The sequence below is a fragment of the Python bivittatus genome, unplaced genomic scaffold, assembly GCF_059951505.1.
Source record: "Python bivittatus isolate LINGU-HERP-01145 unplaced genomic scaffold, Pbiv_v1 ctg000020_np1212, whole genome shotgun sequence".
Lineage (NCBI taxonomy): Eukaryota > Metazoa > Chordata > Lepidosauria > Squamata > Pythonidae > Python > Python bivittatus.
In genome coordinates this window covers 87179647-87204615 of record NW_028277030.1, presented here as the reverse complement: position 1 = coordinate 87204615, position 24969 = coordinate 87179647, and the positions used below count along the sequence as shown (strand labels likewise).

The 24969-nt window shown below is 40.8% G+C and overlaps 1 protein-coding gene across 1 annotated transcript in view; it reads right to left on the bottom strand.

Annotated features, from left to right (window-relative positions):
- Positions 1-13402, bottom strand: part of PGBD5 (piggyBac transposable element derived 5) — a 78805-nt gene extending 65403 nt beyond the window's left edge. The window contains exon 1 of the mRNA XM_088143393.1: positions 12721-13402. Coding sequence (XP_087999519.1) covers positions 12721-13402 — 682 coding nt within the window. The remainder of the gene's footprint in view (positions 1-12720) is intronic.
- Positions 13403-24969: the final 11567 nt, after the last annotated feature.

Genomic DNA, 24969 nt, shown 5'->3' with positions numbered 1-24969 from the left:
AAGTACACTTTGCAGTAAAACAGAGAGTGTGGCAACTTTCCTGTTTTCTTAAACAGTCATAACAAAATTTAGGAAAGTATTTGTGAGTTAATGTAATATTATCTATTTCAGTATTTTTCCCTGAAATGCAATCCCACATTGCCTCAGCAAGCCTGTTGTTCAGCAGATTGTGAGAAGGGGCAAAGCAAGATGGGAATCAGCTTGCAGCAACTCTCATGAGCAATTAGTTTTTGTTTTTATTTCTTTTTAAATGGCAATATAGGCAATATTATTGTAATAGCTGTCAGTTGCTGACAGAAGGAAAGAAGGAAGGAAGAGGGGGAAAGAAATTATAGCCTGCCTCAGGACTCTGTCTGAGTAGAATGGGCCAAAGGAAGAACTATCATGGAGGAACTCCTGGACAACAATCCACGACTAAGTCAACCAGGCAGTCAAAAATAGAGAGATTCCTGTTATCTAAGGAAGCTGTGAGAAAGCCCAACTTCTACTTCTCTCGCTATTTCCACCTCCAATAAAATGGAGGTGCTTGTATGGGACCTTCAAATAGAAATAGAAAAACAATATCTGTTAGAGCTCTTGGCTTCCTTAAAATATGACCTACCTATTCCCTCCCAGCTTCTGGTCTAATTCCCTCCCAGCTTCTTCATTTGCTCTCCCACCCCTCTATTTTAACTCCTATTTTATACCTACAGAAGAAGCAAACCAAGCTATGCAGAAAGAAGTTTGGGAAAGGATGTTTGCACAGGGTGTGGCTCCACTGAATTGTTGGCCAAGCAATGCTTCCTCATACTGTTCAGTAAGCTCAAACAGTTTGTTTTTTGAGCAATTCGCTTCTATCAATAAGAACTTGGACTCATTAATAAGAGTGAGCTGGAAGCCTCTGCACAAAATCTTTCTGAAAGATTTACTGCCTTTACTGAAACTTACAAGATAGATGAGGACAAAAGGCATCTTTTGGAAACAAGTTTTAAGTGACCCCAGGCTAGCAAAATTGTTGATAAAGCTGACAGCGATGTTCAAGCAGAACAGTTTCTCCCTGTAGCAAAGTCAAATGCTGCTGTCCCTGCTTGCTGCAGAAGTTTAGCAAACTGCTCCTATTTCCTCCAAGTTGGAAAGATACAATACCCATGTGTCTGATATGATTTGTCTAACCTTTCAGCTAATTGCTCTGAACTATAGTTACAAATAAAACAGGCATGTTAAAATGAGTCCTTGCAGATTATAATGTTTTTTGAGAATTCTATTATTTTAGTTCAGTTCAGCCAGAATCCAAAACACAGAAAGTGAAACAGGACAAAATTAGTCAGTGTTGATGAGACAATGTGACACCTCCATCCCCCAGTCACTTTCCACAATGGATCTGCAGTCCAATATTTCTGGAGATCACCAAGCTGCCCTGCCTAGTCTTAGCATTTTGCAAAGATCAAGTATTAACCAACAACTTTCTTTTCTCTTCGCCTTTAAGAGCTACTTCATATAAAGGAAGAACCACTTCCTTAAGCCAAGCCCATTTATCATGCAGCCATGTTGACTTTGCACATAATCTCCCAGTAATTGGCAAAATATTTGTTGAAGCAAACAATTCATCCCCTTCATCCATCTTCATGCAACACCACTCAAATTCCTCAACAGAAAAGAATAAAAACAGTATGTACCAAGAGCTGCATTAACTAATTTTTGGAAAACATATCACTAAAGCTAGACAAAGGAGCCATTTTGTGCTATGATCAGCACTCTATTTTTTATTTTCAGTGTACATGAAAGATCTCTCATTAGCAATAATCTCCCTATTATGCCCCTTACTTCTGCTTAGAAATATATAATTTCTCATCCTGTATAAAACTCCACCATGTTGTTAAAATTTCCTTCATTATTTGCACTCATGCACACATTTTTCAAGACACTGACCTGCACCTATCCACACACTCGTCCCAAGAGGAAGGGTATGTTTCTGATTTTGAGCCACTTCTGAATGCTTCAAAATCTGGGTTGATCTTACCTCCATTTGAAATGTATCACATTTCTGAGGCTGCCCAACTCCGTAATGACTGTGGGCACCGTACAACATGAAAAAAACAAAAACAAATTCAAAACAATATAACAAATAAAAAGAATGATAAATGTCCACAAAGAGCAATAAACCCCACAACCTGAATATAAAACATTCCTATAGGAGATGCAGTGGAAAAGCCACTTTTCAGGGCCCATTTAAACAAGGTCAGGGTAGAGGCCGTGTGAGCCTCTTGGGGTATGCTGTTCCAGAGGGCAGACATTATAACAGAGAAGCCCCACTTCCTGGGTTTTGTCAGATGGCATTGTTTAACTGATGGGACCTGAAGCACTCCAACTCTGTCTGATCCTGCAGGTTGAGCAGAAACTACAGGAGACTCATATTCTCTGTGTTAAATAGCCAGGTCCTTTGCCATGAAGAGATTATTTTGTGATCATTTAGGTGCAGAGTACAATTTTATATCCTCAGCATTACTTAACATAATTTTAAGTAAACAAACTAGAAGCAACTATCTCAGAAAGTTCAGAAGAGCAGGTGGCAGCTCTGCCAAGAGGGCCTTTGCACAGCTCCATCTGGTACACCAGTAGAACTCTTCCCTGGATTAGACTGCTCTCCAGACAGTCACTCATGCCTTTGTCACCTTACAGTTTGACGATTGCAATGTGCTCTCATCAGATTGCCCTTGAAGACCAGTTGGAACTTCAACTGATCCAGAATGCAGTGTCTCAGGCAGTGATGGACTTGCCTCGGCATGCCCACATTGACCTCTCTGCTTCACAAGCTACACTGGTTGCCAGTGTGGTTCCCTGTGTGATTCAAAGTGCTGGTCATCACCTATAAAGCCTTACATGTCATAGCTCTGGTTATTTGAGGGATCGCCTGTCTCCTGGGGTTTCTGCCCAGCCAGTATGATTCAGCAAAGTAGGCATCCTCTGGTCCCCTTGATTAAACAGTATCATCCCAGGAAGCAGACCTTCTCTGTAGCAATGCTGCCCTCTGGAATGAGGTCCCCCCCAAGATCTAGGCAGCTCTCACTCTGATAGCATTCTAGAGGACCTTGAAAATCTGCCTGTTCTCCCAGGCCTTGAGGTGGGGTGGATGGGATCCCCTGTGTGAGGTGTTGTCATATTCTGTATAGGTATTGATGTATCATCTGGACTGTCAACTTGTCACTGTCAGCCCTTTGAGGTAGACCAGGCCAGGAAACCAAAGTTATGAATACTAATACTATTTTTATTATAACATTACATTTCTGCCTCAGACTCACATTTCTTTTATCTGACCATTGTCTTGGTTGCGGCTCTTCTTCCTGTTCCTCAAGGTTATTCCTACTTCCCATTACATTATCATGTAATTCTTTTTTGGATTAATTTTTATTGTATTCCTATTTACTTGCTGTTTTTAGGTTGTTCTTTATTTTGTGGGCCACCAAGAGTTATTGGAGTCAGGCAGCATCAAAATCAAATGAGTGAGTGAGTGAGTGAGTGAGTGAGTGAATGAATGAGGCCTGTTTTTGCAGTAAAAATGTACAGAGGGATAGCAAGATAATAATCAGAGACTAAAAAATGTGGCTAGATGTTTTTGTACTATGTAGTTCCCATCATTATGTAATTTCAACTGATGGAAGTCAAAATAATGAGCACAGATGCTCTTGTGATGTCTTGTGAATATGTGGCTTCCTTTTCTAAATCTATTTATTATCTTTTGAAGATCCCTGTATCATTGGTTACTTTGTCAAGGTCCACTTAGACTCTCTACTTTCCTGTGCTACATAAAACATCTGTTCTGTTTAATGAGACTAAACTATGGTGGTTGTGTATTTATGTATACATTGCAAAAGAATATTGAATGCAGAACATTTTCTGCTTTCCTCTCAAAGCAGAAAAACTGGTTCCTGTGAGACATCTTAATTCCCAGGTTCTGCCTATTGTGACTGAATCTGTAAATGAATAATGTGGAAATGTAGAAAGGGTTTGAGACCAGTAGACATAAGAGATGGGACTTTTTCACTGGTGGCATCAGGATGAGGAATAATTTCTTGATGAGTATCCTCCTAGCAGCTCATTAAAAGGTTTTTAAAATACAGTCTGTGCTTTAATCCATGAGGGATGCAGCTTTACAATCCAGGATGGGCGGGGGTGGGTGGGGATCTGTCTGTCATCTCATCCACGCCCTTCTCACTTCAGAGAGAGGCAGGACTCTTAACAGGGCTTCCTTAGATGTTCTCACCAGATAGGTAGATTCAGTCCTGATGTAACCCGAAGCTATATCATTATCACTTCAGATGTTGTTCTAGTGTCTCCCAGTGTTTGTTTTAGAATTCTCCCAGGTATAATAATCTCAGAAGTCCTTGCCATACAAAGCCCCAGATTATTTTATTTTAGTGGCTTAAGTCACAATCAGCCAGAACTTCCCCATTATTTGCATATGACATGACTTGTTGATAGTGCTTTCTCCAGTGGCTATCACTTTGTGAAAGTGTATCCCTTTTATATTTGATTTCATCTGCCACCTTTGTTACCTTTTCAGCCAGTCCCCATTACTTCTTTGTGGAAATTATCTTTTGTTCCTAGTGTCTTTCCTTTTAAACAAAGAGAATGGTCCAAGTAAGTAAGTAAGAGCTTTTGGTGAATCCCTGTAATGGTACAGTATGTGGGAATGACCTTGGGAGACAGGAGGAAGAGCTGCAGACTAGACAACTGTCATTCAAAAGGTATCTCAGCCCACAGAAGCAGAGGGATCATGGGAAGTGTTTCAGAAGGGACCCTCCCTAGATAGAGCTGGTATTCACTATTGTGCTTCTTGTCTGGACCATCTCAAAGGGCTAACAACCCCCAAATATTTAATGTCTATTACTATCTTTCTTTACAAGTTTGTGAATATTCAAAGAAGTGGTAGAAGTTGGGGATGCACAGCATTCTTCTTGAAATGTCATATTTTTTTCATAGGAAGCTTGTTCTTCCATTTGACTATGCCGTCCCCCCTGCAAATAATTTTTTCTTGAAAAATAGGCTTTTCAAGGGATATTTGTTTCCAGTCTTCTGGCAAGATTTGGTTTAGGGGCAATTTGTAAGTATTAATTTGAAAATTACCCGTTTCACATTCCATCTAATCCCAGTAACTTCCTTTGTCGTTTGTCTTAACAATTTAGTTGCATCCAGCAATTATCCTTCTATTAACAGAAAGCTTTTTAATCCCACAGAAGTGTTGGTCAGAAAAAAAAGGGAGGGAGGTGAGTTTTATTGATCCTTTCTTCCACCCTTGCTGCTGTCACCTTTTGCCACCTCAGCACTGTCCTGAAGAGTCATCTATTCTATGGGGTGGATCAGAAGCAGTGAAGTGGGAAGGACTGTATGAAAGAAGAAAACTGGGCAAAAAGTATGTTCTCCCTGTCTGTTCACCCTACCCCCTATTGAATCATAAAGCCATCTTTTTTCAGCATGAGCTGAATTAGATATAAAATATATTACAGTATATATTATATTATATTATATTATATTATATTATATTATATTAATGTTTAAATATTTGGTTTCTTTCCTATTGTGATAGGAGCATGAAGCTTGCAATTTGTGTAAAAGGATGAAAAAGATTCATCGAACCCTCCTGGAATTGCGGTGCTCAATTTTAAAATCCCTGACTTTTCTCTCTAAAACAAAATTGGCAGTTTATTTTAAGCATTTTTCTAGTAAGAGAATGACTAATGACATTATCATGGAGTAAATGACTCCATGGCTAACTGCTTCAATGAACTTTGTCTGTTTATGATGATAATATATCTTTTGCTGAAGCTTGTTAATTTATAGTTCTGTGAGTATGGTTTTAAATTATACAGTTAAATGCCCAGAAATGTTACAAAGCAAAACAAAACAAATGGTAACAAATATCTTAATGTGAAGTTAGTTGAAGGCACTTAGTATGATATTTTTTCCTTTAATTCCCATCTAGATTTCATTCTCCTTCTTAAGGCTACCCATAGATTTTCAGTCATTACAAGACAATAAGGCCTCAATTCTATATATTCCATGTATTCCTATTGTCTTTTGAAGATTTGACTAGCTGGAATTTTCTTGTTCATTTCATTATCAAGGGCCAGAGACTGGATTTACAGGCACACTAAGTCAAATTGTGTTTTGTTTAGCTTTGGCTTAGTCTATTGTGCAGTCCAAGCCAATTGTGATTTATTCAATAAGACTATGGTTAACTAATTCATGATAAAGCAGGGATGTCCACAGATGGGGTGGGGCAAAAGCCTAGATGGCAGGCATGACTGCATGGTCAAAGCCTCCCATCCCTTTGTATATACATCACATTCATGGTCAAAGTGGTAGGGCTTCCATTGGATGCTCATGCTGCCATCTTGGTCTTTGCCCTCCTGTAATGAAATGTGATAGGTGAACTTAGTCAATGGGCCAGTTTATACAACATGCTTAACTGGCTCAAGGAGGGCTAACATAGGGTTGGGGGTGGGGCTGCCTTTGAAACAATCTTGACTCCTAGCCACCACATGAACAAGTCTGCAGTTTTCATGGCAAGGTTTCAGAAGTGGTTTGCCCTTGCCTTTTTCCTAGGGCTGAGAGAGAGTGACTGGCTCAAAGTCACCCTGCTGGCTTTTGTGCCTAAGGTAGGACCAGAGTCTCCTGGTTTCTACCCTGGTGCCTTTAGCCCCTACAACAAACTGGCTTTCAACATGTGGTACAAAAAGTTACATTGTCAGTGTTGGGATTAGAAGAGGTTAATTTGAGTTCTTTGAGGTGAAACTAACCAACCTCAGCCTGCCAGGTAATGAAACCAGGGATGCAAGAGTTAACACAGGTTTAACCTTTTCTTCCTGCTGCCAGCACTAAGTCCTAGAGCAGCCCTGTGACATTGGAGCTCTGTAGAAACAATCTCTTTCCTTTTTACTGTTGACACACAGTACACACCTGTAACCTCCATTATTTATTTCCCCCCCAAAAGTAAAAGCAAGCAAAACAGCAGTAAGTAACAACCTCCCATCCACCATTGTGACGCTGGGAAAGATATAGAAAATGGCAACTTCCCATCTGGCAGGACATGGGTGATGCCAGCATACCTGGGTAAATATTTACTCCAAGTGAGTACAAACACAGCCATCAGATAACTTAAGGCTGACTACTGTATTTCAGCACCACCTATCCCCCAGACTTGTAAAGCTAAAATCTCCACACTGAATTCCTCTTGAATAGAAATGTCCTAATATAGAATTCATTTTTCAGAAGCTTCTACAAAGGTTTTCATTATGCGGTCCTTTTTTGTGTGACTTCTGGTATGTTCATTTATTGTAGTACTTCTAGTTTGCTCTGCTTTCTAAAACTGATTTAGTCAGATAGGGTGGGCCCTTCAGGTCCCTTCTCTTAAACAATGCCATCTAGCAGGACCTAGGCAATGCACCTTCTCAGTAGGGACCCCCAGCCTGTGGAACAGCCTCCCCCTTGAAATTTGGCAGGCCTCCACCCTTCTAACCTTCCAGAAGGTCTGAAAAAGTTGGCTCCTCCCCAAGAATTGGGATAGGGTAAGGCTGGAGCCCAACGGTGATTGTGATTGTTTGCGTAGTGGGGAGTGTTGTTTTAGGGCACTGGGAGTTGGGCTTTTTTGGATGCTGGTTTTTATTGTTTCTTTTATGTTTTTATTGTTCTCACTGGGAGTCACCCAGAGTTACGGTACATAAGCAGAGTGGCCATATAAGTTTCATAAATAAATAAATAAATAAATAAATAAATAAATAAATAAATTCAATCATACTCTGGTGTAAAATACTGTAACAGACAGTTGTCCTGAAAGGCATAGAGGAGTATAAAGATGGAAAATATTAGTTGAATATAAACACCATTTTGTCATTCAGTGAGGCATTTGAAAAGATGAAAAGCGTGTGACTCAAAAATCAATTCCAAAGTATTTTTCAGACAAAAACAATATAAAATCTACACCTCTTAAATTCATACTATCCTGAATGCTTTTCAGTTCTCAACTGTTTTTCTAACCCCATGGTTTTATCTTATGAAGAATATTTCCTTGGAAGTAAGTTTCAATGAAATCAACAGGTTATATTTCTTCTAAACACAGAGATTGAGGTTCAGAGGGAAAATTTTAATATCCACAAGGAATGAGTTATAACTACTGTAAATTTCAGAAATGGGTTGTGTTTTTCTCTGTTTACTCCTGCTCTAAGGACATGAAAGCATAACACAAACTAAGCTGTCTAAAATCTGTGGGGGTAGGAAACCTGTGGCTCTCTTGATGTTGCTGAGTCACAACCCCCAGCAGCAATAGCCAGTATGGCCAATTGTGAGGAATGCTAGGAGCTACAGTTCAGCAACATCTGGAGAGCCTCAAATTACCACTCCAATGAAAGGCTGGCTTTCATAGGACTGTACAGTTCTTGAGCTGTTGCTCTACATCCTTGCTGCAATCAAGAGAATTATGTAACTGCTGACTTTGCCTGGCTGAGTTAAAGGAACCTACCCAAAATGTCTAGACAGACTCCCTTTATATATTTTGATTGGACTCTTGCCAATCATGGGGGCAATAGGGAAAGTTTATAGAGGATATAAGGCTAGCCTATACAAGCTTCATCTTATCTGAGTTAGCCTCCTCGGACAAAGTCAGGGAGTATGTTTCCTGAGCTATGTCCCATGCTTAGGGGTCACCAAATATGAAGTTCCTTGGAACATTAAAAAAAACATGTTGTCCAATGCATCTTAACACAAAACAGATACAAAAAGGAAGGTTATTGAAAAGGTGGTCACACTGCAGCCATTGAGAACTCTGGAGGAAGCAGATTATCTAGACCTGTTTCAGTCAGATTTCAGGCTGGAATTTAGAAGAGACAGCCTTGGTTGCACTTGTTGATGATCTGTGGGTAATGCATCCATCCTTGTGCTCCTTGATCACTCCAGCAGTTTTTGATACCAATAACCATGGTATCCTTCTGGACCAGCTCCAGGAGTTGGAAATTGGAGGCACTTCCTTACTGTGGTTCTCTCCCTTCCTTTCCCAGTCAGTTCTAGTTGGTGTTGATTGGACTGGGGAGAGATATTTCTCCCTAGACTCCTCCTTTGTGGGGTACCACAGGGCTTGACCCTCCCCCCTCATTCAACATCTACATGAAACCACTGGGGGAGGTGATCTACCATTTTGGGGTTTGCTATCGACAGTATGCTGATGATGCCCAATTATATCTTTTGACCCAAGGCCAGCCAAGTGAAGCTGTCAAGGTTCTGTCCCGGTGCCTGGATGAGGAGAACTGTCTCCAGCTCAATCTTACCAATGATTATTAGGACCACCTAGATCCAGGGAGATTCCATTTTTAACCTGGATAGGGTAGTACTTCCCTATTCAAGGGCGGTACAGTCTGGAGGTCATCTTGGACTTACAGCTCCTGCTTTAAGAGCAGGTGGCAGCTTTGGGAAGAGGGCCTTTGCACAGTTCCAGTTGTACTCTTTCCTGGATCAGAAGGCCCTTCAGACAGTCACTCATGCACTAGTCACATCACAGGTCAATTACTTCAATGCACTGTACATGGGGCTGCCCGTGAAGACCATTCAGAAGCTTCAACTGGTCCAGAATGCAGAGGTGCAGACAATGATGGGGATGCCTCAGTATGCCCATGTAACACTTCTATTCCATGAGCTGCACTGATTTCCAGTTTGCTTCCAGGTGTGATTCAAGGTGCTAGTTATGACCTATAAAGCCCTGCATGGCATAGGGCCCAGTTATTTGAATTGTCTATTCAGCTAATATGATCCAACAGGGTTTGCACATTCCAAGTCACTTCAATTAAACAATGTTATCTTTCAGGACCCAGAAAGCGTACCTTCTCTGTCATGGTGTCTGCCCTCTAAAATGAGGGTCCCTCTGAGATCTGGGTGATTCCTATCTTGATGGTGTTCCAGGGGGCCTTTAAGACCTGGCTGTTCTCCCAGGTCCTGGGCTAGGGTAGCTGGAGCCCTTTGTGGGTTTTGTCTGTATATGTTTTCGGTATTATTGGCCAGATTTGCCATTTTGTTGTCTATTTTCACTTGTTTTTTAACCTTATTCATATTGTATTTTATTCTATTTGTTATGTTGGAAGCCGCCCAGAGTCATTCTGAAGTCGGGTGGCACCTAAATCAAATATATTAAATCAAATAGAATACATTAAATTAGGAGAGGCAACTGCCCACACTTGGATATTTTAATTTAAAAATAGTAGAGCAAAATATTACAGTCTAGAGGAGAACTTTCTGAAAACAAAGCATTATTCCCCTTCAGAATTCTAATAAATACCAGACCAGCTTCAAAGAGGCTTATCCAAGGAATTTCTAAAAATCTATTGCCTGGTATACCTCAGCAGGTGGCAGCACCTGGTTAAACTTGTCTAGGCATGGAAGCTAAACAGGTTTGGGCCTGGTTAGTACTTGGATAGAAGAGACTATCAGGTCTTCCAGATCTGTTGGCTAGATTTAGAAGTTTGAAAAACTTCCAGAGGAAAGCAGTAGCAAATCACTTTGTAGGCCAGAAAACCACAGATGTATCCATGAAATCACCAGGAGTCAAACACAATTCAAAGGAGGGTTTATTTTGCTTATTTTTTTATCACCTTCTATGGTCCAAAAGTGTTCACTACCTATAACTGAGCAGAATGAATGCTTAGCATAATTATGGGATTCTACATTATGAAAATGGCAAAACACAAACATAAAAATGTCACTCACCCAAACTATCACCTTCCAATGACATCTGATCTTGCACATATTGTAAGATGTCATATATGTTAGACCCAGGTAAGCATTGTGCATAGGCTTCTGGTTTAACTTTGACTTTCCTAACTGGTGTCATTAGAAGTCTCATCTGATGTAGACAGTCAACAAGCTACATAAATTAATTCAATAATTGTTAGACATAGCCAAGGTGAAAACAACCAAGACCTACAATTTGTGCAGTATTGCAGAAATGCTAGAATCCTGCATCATCTACTTTTCAAAATTATCCTTAGGGCTGATTCATGCATGCATGTATATCACTCATAATACATTATTCAATGACTCTTGGCTGAATATGCTTTTTTTTCTGGAGGAAAACCAGATCATACTAGGAAAAAGCTGACTCTCTGGTGTATATTATATGACCATCTTGAATCTTTCTGGCAACTAAATGAGGAACATTCAACTGCAGAACTTAACCCCAAATTGTCAAAGGCAATGAGCAACAACTGCTTACTCTCAAACGTATTCCTGCTTTACTTGCATATTGACTATACTAAGAAAAAGTGATTCACTTGTCAGTTTCTGAGACTATCCAAACTGTTTTCCAAAGGCAAACCTTTCAAGATTATTGACAACATTAAAATGAAACCAAAGAAAACTTAAGCTGAAAAGTAGCTACTTGCAGTTGTTTTCCTGACCCCAGCTCTCAAAGGGTTAATGACAAAGAATGAAGATGAATTTGTTCTGTAAGCTAGAGTACATTAGACCTTCAGAGCTAGGCTGTCACAGTTATCCTGAGAATCCAAAATTCTTGCAGACACCCAAAAGATACTCAGATATTTATGGTTACTGCCCAGTTCTTTGCAAGATGCAATTAGCTGGCACAGCTCAGCAGTTGAACACCCAGGCACTTGCAGTAAGAAAGTCCGGGATCTACCTTAATAGTTCATATTACTTGGAAGATGCAAATTATTTGAAATATATTTTGGACTATAGCTATCAGAATTGCCAGCAGACCCAACATATCTGGAAGACAACAAGAAGTTGTAGTAGACAGCTGTCCTTTGCCTATAGTGTCACATTCCAAGGCACCTTTTTAAAAAAACAGATATCTAGACCAGGCACTCAGCAGCCAGGACCGCTGCATTTCAGAATCTACCCAACCCATTATATGTTTGCAATTACTTTAGAGGATCTGCCCTCCAAGTTGATTTGGGGGCACAGCATAGATTATTTCCCATTCCCCCATTTTCTATCACTGAATTGAATTCACTTTGTCTTGAAATTTCAGTCATAACAGTGACTGGCATTGGCAGGAGATCTGCCTCCTTCTTGTGCTTGCACAATTTTCTACCATAAAGAAGTCTGCCCTGAAGGGCTACCATTCATACCCCAGAATTTTAGAAGTGAGGAGCCTGTTTTTCCACAAAGCAGTGCTTCTCCACGAACTCCCTCTTGACTCTTCCCACTTAGAGAAAAAGAGCAGAGGCAACGCAATCATCCCAGTGGAACAGGGGGTCACCAGAGCTAGCTGCACTACTGTGGAAATAAAGTGAATGCAATCCTTTAAACAGCCATCCCCAACCCAGCGCCCTCCAGATGAGTTAGACAACTACTCTCAATGGTCAGCCCCCATGACTATTGATCACAAGAGTGATGGTAGTTAGAGTCCAAAGCATCGGGAAGGCACAGGAGTGAGGAAAACGGCTTTAGAGAAAGGGCTGCTTCTTCTAACCCGAAGGGGAGGAGCAGTTCACCCTAGCACGGAGCCCGGGCATCTTTCCTAACCCAAAGATTCTCTTCTGAGATGGAGTTCCGGGATTCTTCTTAAGTCTTGGGGTGGGGGGCGGGGCGGGGCGGGGCGACCTTCACCGCCTCGTTTCGTGAGCCCCACTTTCTCCCGCACTCCACCCGAACGAGAGCCCTACTTCTGCAGCGCACGCACAGAGACCCACACATCCTGAGTCACCCCGCCAACTCATTCGCAGACGCGAGCCGATTTACCGCTGCTATCCTTGAAGGAAGGGGTCGGGGTGTTCCGCAGGCTCTGGCTCCAGCCCCTCTCGCCTTCCTCCTCCTCCCGCGGCTGTTGCTCCGCGGGACCCAGGAAACTCGCCTCCAAGCCTCCAAGCACTTGCTGCTGCGGCTGCTGCTGCTCTTCCTCCTGCTCTTCCGCTGCCGACGCCTTGGAGCCTTGGCGTCCTCCAGTCCTGCCCCGATGGCTGCGTCCTCCCTCGGGGGTTTCGCCCTCCACCTCCTCGTCCTCCTCGGAGGCAGAGCGGGACTCCGCGGTGGTGCTGTAGAATGGGTTGCCGCTGCTGTCCTGGCCCGATTCCCCGAAGACATCGTCGGAAATTTGCAGGCTTTCGTATCGGCAGCGGGCTGCCTCGAGCAGGGACAGCGCCTTGAGTCGCTGTCCGCCGCCGCCGCCCTCCGCCATCATCTCGGCCGGCGGCGTCAGCAGCCGCCCTCGCTCAGTCGGGTCCGCCGGCCGCAGGCAGCAGCCCAGCAGCAGGAAAGGCTCGGTCACCGAAGGAGGCAGGCAGGCTGGGGAAACATCGGCTCCGCCACCGCTTTCTCCTCCTCCACCGCCTCCGCCACCTCGGAGCCCAGCCTCCCGCTCTCCCCGGCACAACCCGCCCCTGTGTGTGTGCAGAGCCATGGGTGGAAGCAGCCAGCTTAACATCTCTCCCAGTGCCTCCTCATCTAGCCAATTACAGCTGCAGTCCTAAAACGGGAGGTGGGGTTTTATAAGCGCTCCCAACGCCCTGAGACCACCCACTCCCCGCCTCTAAGTGGGAGGATCTCCGCCGTTTAAAATCACAGGGCCGGTTTTGAGAAAGACGAGATGCTGCATGAAGTCCACTGATCCAACGCGAGAAGGTTGCAAGTGGCTAACTAACTCCGGGTCATGAGCTAAGGTGCCCTCATGCTTTCCTCACTCAAGCACTTTCCCGGCTCTCCGCGGGATCTCTCTTGGGAAGGCAGCTTAGGAGCGGTCCTGCTTTTCAGGCTACTCGAAGGAGCTGTCCGCTGGTGTGGTGCTGAAGCCCACCAACTCCCCAAGTTCCACCGCAGGACGCCTCGGGGTATGAATTAAGGCAGTAATTACAGTAAGAAGAGGCTGAGGTCACCACTGATTATTAAAGAGTTGGCACATGTTCGAGTAGGAAGACAACAAGCAGCAGGACCCAGCAGGAGCCATGCCAAGAGCCAGGAAGGAATTAGAAAAATTGCATGCCTTTCTGCATAAACAGCAACGTAAGACACTAGCCTGGCAATAATAACTATCCTGTCACATCCACTTCGTCGAAAAAAAGCAGCTATAAGCAAGCATACTGCACTCAGATATGATTTAGGGTCTTCAAGTTACTTTCATGTTGGCATAAATAGGAGTGGCACTAATGTACCATCATGATAGAGAGAGTGCGAGAGCATACTTTAAAGCAACAACAACAAAAAGATTGCAAAGAGGGAAAGTGAGATCTGGAAGTGACCATGGAAGCTGAGACCTTGGAAGTGACCATGGTTAGGGAAAAATTATCCTAGCTATCAATATATTCAAGAAGGGCAATGATTATGTCATATAATGGTCTATACCTTAGTAACACAATGCTAGTAGTTAACAACTCCTGGCTGCAATGAATGAAGCTCAGATCTTTGGAATAGATACAGCTACTTGTCTGCAATGAATCAGAGAGCTCCCATTCCAAATTGCTCTGAATTTTCCTACAAAAAGTTATGGTTCATTAGTTTTAGATTCTCTGAAAATTATATGCATCTCTGTGTTACTATATGATAACTACAGAATAAATATATAAAATGTGAATTGGGAGTGGGGGTTAAAGGAACATTTTATAGGGAGCTGCTAAGTTCTTTCTGAAGTTGCCTCAATGGTACAGGAACTGAATAATTCTCAAATTTTTTTCAATTTTTTTAAAAAAGTTTTTTTTACTTAGAAATTACTGAGGGACCCAGCCATAGATCTCGTCTACAAATCAATGTATGTGCATAAAAATATTTAATGAATGTTCAGCATCAATCCAATTGATGATGATGATGATGATGATGATGATGATGATGATAATAATAATAACAACAACAGCAGCAGCAGCAGCAGCAGCAGCAGCAGCAGCAACAGCCGCCACAGATGTTTGTCTCTAGTCATTCCAGGCTGAAATAAGACTTGATCGTGCTACCTAAAAAAATATTTGGTCCTAGACATGGAGGTGTATCTCCATTCATATCAAGAGGCATTCAGACTTTTATACAGGGCTTGAATGAACATATATCTACTTACATCAATTAGCTTGTCTTTTATATTCATGGAGGAAGTATTTTCCAAGTACAGTACATTATAAAACAACCTAAGAAGTGGGTTTTATCTATTGCAGCTCCACACTTACATAATGACTTGGTCCAGTTCAGACTTTTTATGTGAACATTTTATAGTGATTTCTCTCAAACTCATCCATGTGACTTATCAGTTTTATGCATTTCCTACTTTTAGAGTTAAGTTTCATTATTTTTATTATATATTGGATTAGAATGTTTAATACTGCCCTATTTTCATACCATTAAAGATGTTCTTCAGTATTTTTAACGCAGGCCAAAGACTATTTGATTATTCTTTTGGCCAGACCAGGACAAAAATGTGAACATTAATTTATTTGAAACAAACCTGATTCGTTTCAGGATGCAATTATAAGCGCATTTTGCTAAGGTTGCTCAAGTCTGTGCATATACTGGCAGTTTGGTTATCACTTTCCAACTATCTGTTTGTCTTGCTTTTTAAGAATATATACACTCATATACCCCCACACACAATTTATTGTTGAGCAACATTGCATAACATACAATTGAAATTTAAGTAATTTAAACTTTAATTAAATAAAAACAAACAAATGAATAAGTTAAATAATTAAATTAAAATTTAAGTAACTTCAGAATTAGGTAAGTTTACTAATACAATTCAGTTAAATCCAAATCCAGATCTATTGATGAATGCACCTTGCCTTCATAATTATATTATGCCCATATTTTAATTACCACTTTGATGTAGTGGAAGGACTCAGAAGTTTCAGTAACCCCAACGGCAATGCTGATGGGAGCATGAGCTCCTGGTATGGTTACCTTTGCTGGGAAGGTCAGAAGGGCAAGAGTGAAGCTAAGGGTAAACCACAACCACCAGCAGTAAAAGACTGATTGCTCCCTTGGGATGTGGATCAAGAAGAAGAAACTCACACACTTAGGGCATATGATGCAAGCAGATTATGGACTAGAAAAACAACCATGCCTAGCAACACTGAGGGAAGTTGAAGAAGGGGAAGATAAGAGGGATGAATAAAGAGGATTACTGGAATGTCCTTGGAAGAGCTATAGATTATCACTAAAGCCAGGGAGGAGAGTTGCCAAGCATTTGTCCATATGGTCAACTCTGATCCTGACTCAGTAATATCAAATTATAAATATTTACACAAAATTAAAACAGTAAATACATAATTATATCTTTGGCAATCCAAGCTCAGGCTGTAACTTTCCCAAAATATAAAGCACTTCCCTCCCCTTTATATTGTCTCCTCTTGAACCAGAATTCCAGACTGATTTCTTGGAACCAAAGATACGTTAAACTATAACTTTCCATTTCTGCAAACAAACACATCTTAAATTAAAACAAAAAACCCTATGTTGGAAATTCCTATTTACATGTGCTTAATTGTTTATTAATTTCAGTATTACTTTTTATTTATGTTTTATAATTTTTTGTTTAAAATTCTGTGTTTGAATTGTATTCAGTGAGTGTACATTAATGGCTCTACATCAAGGTGGAAGGAAATATTGAGTGGCATACCACTGGTTTGCATTGTAGGCCCAGATCGGTTCAACATATTCATAAATAATTTGAGTGAGGGGTTAAAAATACTATTATCAAATTTGCAAATGACACAAAGATAGAGCAACGAGTGAACATCTTAGAGGATTCAGGAGGATTTTGATAGGCTGAAATAATGGACAGAAAACAGTAAGGTGCATTTCAATAAGAACAAATGCAAAGTCCAATATTTGGACCAGGATCACAAGCTGTACATGAATCAACAATACGATACAGGTGTAAAAACAAACAAATACAATCCCAGTCTGCATGAACAAAGTATAGAATCAGGATCAAAAGAAGACATTTTTCCTCTCTATTCTGCATAGGTCAGACTGCATTTAGAATACTGCATCCAGTTCTAGGCATCATACTTTAGGAGAGACTAGACAATCCCATGACCCATTGGGTCATCCTTTGAGAGAAAGGCAGTGTAGTCTGATATGACCAGAATGAACATTAAATTTTAGGCAGACCATTTTTTTTTTCACCCCAATGCTGGATGGTCCCATGATCATCTAAGAAGAGTATATACCATAAATAGAAAAATAATTGTAGTGGGAAACAAACTTCAATAATAAGTCAATATTTATCAAATAAACAGAAAGACCATGGGTGGGCAAAAAAGCAATGGGAGCGGGAGCGATTTCTGACTTCCTGCTGGCTTCCCCATTGACTTTGCTTGTGGGAAGCTGGCAGGGAGCATTGGAAATCATGATCACATGACCACGGGGATGCTGCAACGGCCACAACTTTGCAAATAAAACTGGTGTGAACTTCATGGAAATTTCAATTCCACAGGAGTAATGGGTTCTAGATTTTTAATGCATTCTTTAAGTTAGCAGATTTTAGGTATTTTGATTCAAAACTTTTTGTGGTATAATGCACCATTTGGACTAACCTGAGGGTACAAACAGACAAACAGATAAACACAATTAGAGTTTTAGTAGTATATATAGATATTGATAAACTGGAGCATGCTGGAAGGATAGCAATCAAGATGATAAGGGGCTTGGAAGGAAAACCTTATAAGGAATGGTTGCAGGCACTGGGCTTATTTATTCTGGAGAAGAGAAGACTGCAGGATATATCTGAAGGCTGTCTTGTAGAAAATGGAGCAGAATTATTCAGAGTTGTTCCAGAAATCAGGACAAGAAAGAATGGATTTAAACTTAAAAGGGGCAGGTTTTAGTTGGATATCAAGAAAAAAATTGCAATGGTAAGAGCTGTTCAACAGTGGAGCAGACCGTCTTGGGCAGTGGTGGACTCTCATTCACCAGAAGTATTTAGAGGCTGGATTGGCCACCTGTCAGAGATGCTACAGTAGTTGGATTGCTGCACTAGGCAGCAGGTTGGATAAGATGATCTCCAAGATCCCTTCCCACCCTTACCTTCTATGATTCTATACTGTTAGCCATTGTTAGTAGTTGTTTGAATAGAAAGGTGGGATATGAATGAAATAAATCAATCCATTCAAGATAGATGAAGATGTAAAAAGTAGGGATGAGATATGATGCAACCTAAGGTCTTAGATCTTGATTCATTGTCAGTCAGGATAGCTTGGAGAAAAGCCTGATTCCAAATGGAACCAGATAAAATCACAGGATGAGAGGTAGAACAAAATCTTCAGAAATAGTCCTCCAATCTTCCATGTCTATGGACTGATTCAGATAGCAATTTGTATGATAGAGTAGTAGTAAAATGTCCCTGTGTGCACCTAAGTAATCTGTAAGGCTGACAGTGGCAGCGTGTGCGCTCCTTCTTGTACAATTTTATTAATCCACTGATAGTATAATGGATTAATCTTACCTTTGTGACAATTCACTTTTTTTCATGCTTCTCATAGGCTAGCTCTACTGCTGAATCAACATGTAATATTTAGGTCCTCCTACTTTATTACAAGATACCAACCAATAAGGGATTACATAGTGAATACAATGATGTACCATGCAGTGCAGCCAGTCAGCTTTGTGATGATAGTAATATGAGGGCAAATGAAGTGTATTCAGTTCTCATACTCTGAATGAGTATTTTGGTGCAAGGAAGGTACATGTTCCTCTTACTAAGCTAGATCCTGCTTTTCTATGATTTATACTCAAAGAAGCTATTACTGTGGCTTTAAAACAGCGTAACCACACCCAGTGCAAATAGACAAATAAATAATAAATAATGTTTCACTTAAGTTTACAGGGTGTGACTTCAATACTCTATATCCTTCCCTGGAAATAAATGCCACTGAACTCTTGTTCAGACAACTATTGTCTGTCAAAAGTTGTAAAACACCCTGAATTTTACAAAATAACTCTTGCCAGCTGAAACGCAACTTTAGTTTTTAAAGTACGCTTACAAACAATCTTGCAAAAAAGTGTTGCCATTTAAAATCTGTAAAGACTTGCTATCATCTCATTTGCTTGTCAAAGCAAAGAGATTCTTCAACTTTCCTGGTATTCTGGCAGATGATATCATTGTTTCTGGCCTTGTGAGCTCCCTCCATCCCATCATTGAAATCTGTTCCCTTGCCATTCTTCTATTCCTGTGCTTTGAAGCAGCCAAGAACAACTTTCTTGTTCTGTAGTAACCCTTCAGATGTTTGATGACAGGTACTGTATCTTCCCCAAGTTACTTTTCTGCATGTTAGTCATGCCCAGCTCCAGGGTTGTCCATGGGGAAGGGGAGTCCAAAAAGTAAAGATGGCAGTGACTTTATGATTGAAGCCTCACCCTTTTTTAAAAAAATGTGCATAATGACCCATGTAAAAAGGATGCAGGACTTCAGTCATGTAGTCATCCTGTCCAGATTCTTCCCTACAAACCTGCTTAGTATAGATTCTTCACCATGCTATGCATCCTCTTCAGAACACACTCCATTTTGTCAATGTTATTCTTAAAATATGCTGTACAGAACTGGTCCTAGTACCCCAAGTATCACCTCATCAAAACAAGAAGCGATTGGAAGCCCACACAGATGGGATGGCAGAAAAGAGGTGGAATGAATGTATTTATTTATAGTATTTATGTTTCTTGTCATTATAACTGTGGTAATCCCAAAAATGGAAGAAGGGGTACAAAATACAATTTAGATAATCAAATCATTTACATATAACTTCTCAAAAACATAAAATTAAAGTATCTTAAAATCCTAGTCAGGAACAACAATTTGCAGTGTGATAAATTCCAACTACTTTCAAGGATTCTAACATCTATTCATCTTTGAAAAGAATTATCAGCAGATCTGAAGAATCTACTTCTGCTTTCTATCTACAGAGACCAAGATTCACATTTCCAGAGCACCTTGCACAACTCACCATCACAATAGAGGGGATCTGGAAGAGTGGCTGATGACTCTGTTACTAGATTGCTCTTTATACAGAGTGAGCACTATAAAAAGATTTAGTCTGAAGCCAGTTTGAAGAAAATTGCTACTTTAATCAATTCAATAGAAGGCAAGTCTTGAATTTCAGCTTAGAACTGGGGAGACCGAAGTTTAGACACACACACCTGAGCTAGGAAGCTCACTGGGTAATGCTGAGACCTTCACTACTATACTTCAGCCTAATGCCTCATCATCTGTAATGGTATGTGGGAATGACCTTGGGAGACGGGAGAAGAGCCACCGCCAGGGGAACAGTCAGGTAAGAGGCAGCTTAGCCAGCTGAAGGAATGTGGGTGTGGTGAACATCTCAAAAGGGACCCTCCCTAGTTTCTTGGGCTGTAAAGGCAATAGGGGAGAGATTCTGTTGATGTAACCTTATAATAAAGTAGAATTCGTTCATCTGGGTATGCTTCCTGTTTGGACTACCTTGCAAGGCTGACATCATCTGAGATCCCATGAACCTTAGGGCCCAAAAAGATTACTCATCCTGATTTATCTCAAGAGCTACCTAAAGGGCAATTTTGAAAGCAGGTAAACATAAAGACTCCCTTAAGTTATGTTCAGCTCCTGGTAATCACATGGATACTGACATCTATGCAGAAGTGGTTCGCACAGCCTTCTTAGAGCTGACCCTGTTTAGCTTTTTGAAATCAGACACTGTTGATTAGGCACCAGATGTTTTTCTCAATTTCCCAGCCCTAAACTAGAGCTGTGGGATTTCCTGGTGTCTCTCATGGAAGCATTAACTTAGTCTGACTCTGCTTTTAAGAATCAACCAAGGTTGGTTTTGAAAGCAAAATGATTATTTCTCAAAGAGGCAGGAGAGTTGGGATGGGGGCCACACTGAGTCCCAGGGGCTGTAATAACAGTATGCCTGGAGGACAGCGGAGAAAGCAGGCAGTTTTTCATCACTGTCAGCTTTGGTTTCCCACTCCTCTTCTGAACTGAGACTTGGCTCCTTATAGTATGACTTACTGTACCTTCTCATTTTCTGAGCTTGCTAATGATGGCCAAACTAGGTCACTTCCCAGTTTGGCTCTGATTATGCTACAGATTATCTCTCATCACACAATAATTAATCACAGAACTTTCACACATCCATCACATGATTCCTAAGCAGACTACATGATACTGATGGGCATCAATATTCCAATAATCTTCCAGCAGGCTCTCTGCCCTAAATTACTCTTTAAAAAAATTTTTTTTGTTTAAACATTTTAGAAATAAAATATATATTCAATTTTAAAATAAACAAATGGGGATCTAGAATGCTGCCAGAATAATAATAATAATAATAATAATAATAATAATAATAATAATATCCTGCAATGATACCTTTAACACCATCAAACAACATCTGCCTATCCCAGGTCCTTGGGAAGGATTCGATAGGTGGATAAAAATGCCAGATCCAGTCTAAACATCTGGCTGGCTCTGTGACCAACAATAATAAATAATAATTTTTATTTACCAGAATGCTTCAAAAGCATTTAAAAAAATTAATATGGGAGGTAGCTGTCGCCTAAGCAATAGGCTTTCATGGCTGGTATCTGTTGGGCAGTGTTGGGCTTCAGGGTTTAGTGACCGTGGTCTAGGCAGGAGATTTCCTGATGTTTCACCAGCATCTGTGGCTGGCATCTTCAGAGGCAAAGTGATCTGCTATGCAGACCACAGGCAACTGAGCAGGTACTGACTGGGCTCCTGTCTTTATAGCTCTGGCTATAAATTTGACATAGCAGACCACCTTGCCTCTGAAGATGTCAGCCACAGAAGCTGGCAAATCATCAGGAGATCTCCTGCCTAGACCACGGTCACTAAACCCTGAAGCCCAACACTGTTCCCCAAGCCTTTATCCAAAAGAGTAGCTGCTTGTTATTCAGCCAATCTTTGGCTACCTAATTTTAAGTTCTTCCCACTTTTCTGAGTGTTGAAAAGTTGGCTGAAAAGCGTAGTTTAATCTGAGTGAGAGAAACTGGAGACAATGTAGAGCTTCATTGTAACTGTCATTTTATTTACAAATTTGCAAGCAGAGTATATTGAAAATAAATAGGCACAGCAGTTTGTAGAGACACTTTCTCATTTTATCCTCAAAAGGAGAATTTTTCCCCCACAGATGTCTCAAGTTTTGCCTGTTTATAGATCTCACCCCCTCCTCAGTCTGTTTCATTAAACTGAAAACCTGCTGTAAAAGTCTCTCTCCATATCCTGCCCCCCAGAACCATCCTACTCTGTTAGCCTGTAGATTTTAGCTTCCCAAGCTGAAGATATTACATTCCAACGTACAGTTTGAATCATCATTTGCTCCTTCTCATAAATAATCAACTAATCAGTCAGTTCTATTTCACAAGCCATCCATCTGAGACGGATGATTGTCCAGTTTCTGAAGTAACATTTTCTACAATGTGTTGACAAGCCAGTATTCCCTGGGGAAAATACATGGATTGCAGCTTTACAAAGACTTCTAGGAAAATCAAAAAAGGCCTGAGTCAAGTTAATTATCATTCCATACAGATACCAGATTCAGCTTTCAGTCTGACTTGTGTAACCTTATATTTCAATAAGGGAAATAAAATGTATCTTCATGAGCATATAATCGCTCCTCAGTCTCATTATGTATTTGCATAATTCATTCCTGCCATGTGAACTAAAGCAAATAAAAGTAATAAAAACTATAAACAGTACAGCCACATGAAACCCCTCGGCAGCCGTTGCAGTGGAAAAGCGGTAATGCGTTCTATTGGTGACAAAACCAGCAACACACAGCTACAGAACCCAGGTCTCTTTCTTGGGTAAAATCACGTGGAGCACCAGTTTTTTTAAAGATAGGGTTAGCACTGTTTCAAAAGTCTGCCAAACACATATTTTAAAACAGGTCTATGCTTTTCCAAAAAAGTACCAAACCGTTGTATATAAGAAGCCCATATAATGCCCAGTCAGCGCTATATGGACAGAGGCATCTGTGGAGCCAAGTGTTTAATTTCTGACCCAGCCAAAATGGCCACAGGGAGCAGTGCCTGGCAACCAGACAGAAGCAGTGTGTGTATGTGTGTGTGTGTGTGGGGGGGGGATGCTTGCAGTAGCCAACAGGAGCTAGGTAGATCCCAGCCCCTGACTGCCTCATAACCAACAAAATCAATGAGGTATTGTAAACCACTATAAAGCACTCCTTTAAAACTGGAATAGCTAAAGATGAATTCAGGCTGCCTCTTTGGTGCCCTGGAGATGAGATGAAGGCAACATCATGAGGATGGATCTTCTAAAACTGGTTAACAAGGCATATTAAGTGCCTTGGTTAGTGAAATGGGAACACGAGCACCAACAGTCATTATACTGGAAATAGGAACCAAATACAAAGTAGGGCCATAGAATTCTATAAATCTGATTTGCAATACCAGAAGACCGAGGAGGTATAGTTTTATAAGAAGAGGCTGAAGTTGAGGCAAGCAAGCAAACATATTCTTGCCCATCAGAATTAAAAAAAAAAAAATCAGACTCCTAAAGTCAGGATTTTCTAACAGTAACCCTCAAATCGACTTCACTTTGTCCTGCAAGTTGTATGAGGCTATGGAGGTGTGAACTAATGCTTGAGTGCAAGAGCAATGAAGGAATTGTGGATTTATAATTCTGAATCTGGGGACTAATCATTCTGGTTGGGGCTGGATTCCCTCAGAGACAACTGGTTCTCACTCTTAGATGCAACATTGTCACTGAAGCCCCAGATGGACTTGGTGACATGGTACATTTCTCCAACTTCAATTATTTGAACAGCCATTTAGGAACAGGAAGAATTTGACTGTCACCATTCTTCATCTAGTAACCTCCCATTTGGTTACTGCAATGAATTATGTGTGGAGATAACATAACCTGCTGAAGATCTCAGCAGCTTCTGCTGCTACAGTACATGGCTGGCAGAATAGTAAAATACTTCTTTTCTTTCAAGTCAGTCCAGGTGTTAGTCCTTTCTTTTAAAGTCCTGAATGGAGTAGGAAAGTGTTTTCCAGTTGCAGAATATGCTTTTTAGGGAGTTTCATCTAATTAACACTACAAACTTTTTGGCATAATGTTTATATTTACAAGGAAGTTTAATCTGTCCAAATCTCACCCATCTGCTTTTAAGAGTTTTATATGTTGTTCAATTACTGGTCTTGGGCTTTATTGTATTAATCTTAAGTTATATACTGTCCTGAAGTGCAAACTTGATAAGGGCAGTGTACAAATGCTTTAATAAGTACATAAGTATAATTTCTCAGGAAAGATACAGTCACACATCAGTTGGAACAATCCATCATGGATAGTGGTTTATTAGCCTTCAGAGTTCTTATTGCATGACCTGAATGGGGATTGTTCAGAAAGTACTGGACCTGGTGGGTTCTGCAGCAGCTTCAGGCATGGGGTGGGAAATTTAAGTGTTAGCTCAATAATTCTGATGCGGCATGAAAAAGTAACAGTTTGAGCGGCCATCTGTTCCACTGTACTATTTCTCCCAATCTGTTTCAGTCTGGATGGGGTGGGCTACATCTTCCCTTATGTCAAGCCAAGAGAGTCATTTCCTGCTCCCTACCCCCACCTAGCAATTTCATGACACTGATTATTGGTAATGCTGATCAAACCTTGAGGTAGCAACTGCCAATTCAGAAATGGCAATGTGTCACTGCACTGGGCTTCAGGGAGGGGTGTGTGGATTTTGCCTTGCCTTCAGCTCCTGGGCTTCAATTAGAGCAAAATGCTGGCACGGTTAGCAAAGGTGCCTGAATGCAGATATGCTGATACAATAGTATTAGAGGTCACATGGAGTTTGGAAGGCAATGGAAGTTTGCTCCGTTGATGACATGGAAGCCTTTGAAACTTTTCAGTGCATTTGTTTATATTTTTCACTATCATCTTCCCTGTTGTACAGCTTCTCCTTAAACTACTTCTGGATTTTTATTTTATTTTATTTGCAAAGCAATAGACAAATGTTTGCATTGCGTGTACAAGATACATGCAATGCAGAAAGGGTGGGACACTTG